General features: G+C 40.6%; 1 protein-coding gene across 1 annotated transcript in view; it reads right to left on the bottom strand.

Moving 5' to 3' along the window:
* LOC104510204 (DNA helicase MCM8-like) overlaps positions 1-3,117 on the bottom strand; it is a gene marked incomplete at both ends in the record, with an annotated part of 4,881 nt that extends 1,764 nt beyond the window's left edge. Inside the window, 4 exons of the mRNA XM_010152375.1 lie at positions 712-815; positions 1,909-2,058; positions 2,478-2,560; positions 3,043-3,117. Coding sequence (XP_010150677.1) covers positions 712-815; positions 1,909-2,058; positions 2,478-2,560; positions 3,043-3,117 — 412 coding nt within the window. The remainder of the gene's footprint in view (positions 1-711; positions 816-1,908; positions 2,059-2,477; positions 2,561-3,042) is intronic.
* Positions 3,118-3,527: the final 410 nt, after the last annotated feature.

The following is a 3,527-nucleotide window of genomic DNA, read 5'->3' as shown; positions in this document are numbered from 1 at the left end:
GAACTTCTTCCTGATATCCAATCTAAACCTCCCCACTTTCAATTTAACCCCGTTACCCCTTGTCCTGTCACTACAGGCCCTTGTAAAAAGTCCCCCTCAGCTTCCTTGTAGCCCCTTCAGGCACTGGAAGGTGCTATAAGGTCTCCCCGGAGCCTTCTCTTCTCCAGGCTGAACAAGCCCAACTCTCTCAGCCTGTCCCCATGGCAGAAGCGCTCCATCCTGTTAATCATTTAATAGATTTAACCTAATATGAAGTACCCCATCTCGCACACCACTGTCAAACCATCCATACAAGGAGTAATAAATGGAAGCAGTTGTAGGTTAGGTGCACACCCTTCAAATCAACTGCTTTATGAAGATGAGCCTCTTGCTAATAAAAGGTTAGATCATAATGCCTTCCTAACTTCTACAGTAAACAGCAGAAATATAGATACGTTTATCTTCTTTTAATCAACACGCTGTCACAGAATCATCACTCTGCTTAGAAATTACTTTTCTATTTATAAGCTGTTTCCTCAAATTTTACATTTGTCTTCATGACAGTCTAAACTTTGTCATGGTGAATTAAAAAGCAAGATTTAGACTGTTCTTCTGGAAACAGTTTCAGAGTCAAATCTCCCAATAAGCCTTCAGCACCACACACAGACACTGCAACTGTTAGACAAGAGGCAAGTAGATCCTCCTGGAAACAAAACAGATAACACCCTTTACCTAGCATGAATGAGAGGCACGTTTATTATAGGGTCTCCGTCAAGTGGTAATCCTTCCTGCACCTGTAGCTCTGCGGCATGCCTTTCCAGGTCCTTTGTTAACACCTAGTCAGAAGAGAAAGGCAGACAGCAATGTAGTATCCATGCAACGTGGATTTGATTTGCTATTGAATTTGATTATCGTCCCTTATGGTCAGATCCACTGCTGAAATCCGAAAAGCCCTCTGCCATCCAGTGACCTCTATTAAACAGCGTCTTTCTGCTTCTGAACAATTCCAAGCCTCATTTTTAAAGGAGTTTTAAAATAAACCCATAATCTTTAATGCTGGCCAATGTGTGGTATTTTGCCTAAAGCGTGGGAGACCTTGGCTGGTCCGAGGGATTGGAATACAAGCTTAACATTGACCTTGAGCAGGTAACCGTGTACCCTTAAGGAGTCAGGAATGTCCTGAGAAGAGCTGAGTAAATTAGAGCAAGGAACTGCCTCCGCAAGTAGAAGAATTTTGTCGAAGACGTAAAAAAGAAGAGGTCATCCAATCATGAACTGTGGGTCTGTGAGTGAACCAATCATGTATGGACACACATTAAGAAAGATATAAAGATAGGGCTTGTGTAAACAATATAGTAGTCTTTTTGGCCTTTGTGCACAATTCTTTGTATGTTGTGTCCGTCTCAACAACAACACTAAAGCACTAACACCTGAGAACTTGCCTGTCAACAAGTAGTGGGATGCCACTCAGAGACCCTGAATAGTTCCAGGGGTTCCTGAGCCTGCTCACCATTCACCCTCCAGCTGCATGAGGTGGGACACAGCGCATGTAGCTCACGTGTCAGAACTGCATTTCGGTTTTGCCAATTACTTTGATAATGAATAGGCAAAACGCACCAAGACCAAAGCATTTTCAAGAGAACATTTTGTAGGCCATACAGAAATGGTAGAGAGATGGAAAGGTTAGTTTTGAATAAACAACACACTTCCGTAAGACATAAAAACATAAGAGATTTAGGTTCTATAACGTAACTGACTGAAGTCCCACTGATTCTTCTTTATGGAAAGGTTAGTTTTGAATAAACAGCACACTTCCATAAGACAGGAAAACATAAGAGATTCGGGTTCTATAATGTAACTGACTGAACTCCCACTGATTCTTCGTCGTTGTGAAGGTTATGGTTGTATATATCAGTAAGTCATAATTACCTGATGAATTGCCAGACCCATACATTGCAGTATTTTCTGAGGCATATCCCTTAATTCAGTAGATATATCTTGTATTGATTTAGTTAGTTCTCTGTCTTGTATCATTTCCTTATAATCCACAAGGATGCTTCCTTTTCTTTCTATTTCATCCTGTGAAATATTTTAAGCTATAAATTACACTTCAAATTACAAACACAACACATCCAAATTGTGTCACAAACATTTCACATCTGTGATGGAGATTATTCTTGAAGGCAACAACACACAAAGTTTGTCATATTATTGGTCACAAACATTTCACATCTGTGATGGAGATTATTATTGTTTATCAACAATAGGTTGGGGGAGGAGGTAGCAGGTTTCTTTTACCTTATCATAAAGGTCAATGCGTTTCACGAAAAACTCTTCAAAAGCTCGAGTCTTCTGGACAAAAGGGGACTTGTCCATATAAGCTAATTAGAAACACATTGCATTAGTAACTGACAATTAATTCCGTTTCACATCTGTGATGGAGATTATTATTGTTTATCAACAATAGGTTGGGGGAGGAGGTAGCAGGTTTCTTTTACCTTATCATAAAGGTCAATGCGTTTCACGAAAAACTCTTCAAAAGCTCGAGTCTTCTGGACAAAAGGGGACTTGTCCATATAAGCTAATTAGAAACACATTGCATTAGTAACTGACAATTAATTCCGTTTCACACAATAACATAAACTGGCAGTTTTCCTTGCATTACCTTCCTGCATTCCAAAACTGAGGAAGATGATAAACTTAACACTATCATAGTCATGTTTTAAGACCCATTATAAAAACAGAACTTTGTCTAAGATGACACAGGACAAGCACATGGGATCAAGGAAAGTACAGCAAAGGTATGTATGTGCCAGCTTTTGACAGACTACAAGTTTTATCGATCAGATTTAAGATTGCATTTTACACTGTTCAAAATTCCTTTCCAAGGACCAGAGCCCACAGAGATTACAGAATGCCACAAGACCAAAACCTGTACCATATTCATGTTTTTATATAACAAATATGAATTTCAGTTGCTTTCTGTTGGACTTATACCCTCTATTTACATCCAGCTTTAGAGAAAATGAACACTCGCTACATATAATTTTGGTCTCAAAATACCTTCAGAGAAATAAAGTTTCCAGCCCTTATAGGGAATAAACTGGTCCAATGTTGACTGAACTAGTTGAGATCTTACTGAAAGAGGAAGAAAAAAAAAAAATTAAAACAGGGGTTTAAAACAATGTGGATACTAAAGCGTTGCAAGTTTTATTCCCAGTGATTCTTCTGACCACCGGGAGGCTGCAAATAGGATTTGGCTTCAGAAAACAAGGAGAAACACAGGGGCCAACTCACGAGGTTCAGACATCCTTCTCCACTCGCTCTTCTGTCCTCTGCCTCGCCATCCACCTCGCCATCCGCCCCGCCATCCCTGAAAGCTCCTTCCCCGGCCGTATCCTTTGCCTCTGAGGTCCCTACTCATCTCGCCCCGCAGGTGTCAGCTTGGGGAGGCGACAGCAAACTGAGGTAAAGAGACAGAAAGCTTGAACTGAATCTCTTCAGGTTAAATCAGAGTTACGTGCCAGGGGACTTGGCCTGTGGGGCTG

The sequence above is a fragment of the Eurypyga helias genome, unplaced genomic scaffold, assembly GCF_000690775.1.
Source record: "Eurypyga helias isolate BGI_N326 unplaced genomic scaffold, ASM69077v1 scaffold23745, whole genome shotgun sequence".
NCBI classification, from domain to species: Eukaryota; Metazoa; Chordata; class Aves; order Eurypygiformes; family Eurypygidae; genus Eurypyga; species Eurypyga helias.
Note: the sequence above shows the minus strand (reverse complement) of the source record. Positions and strands in the feature narration are given on the sequence as shown.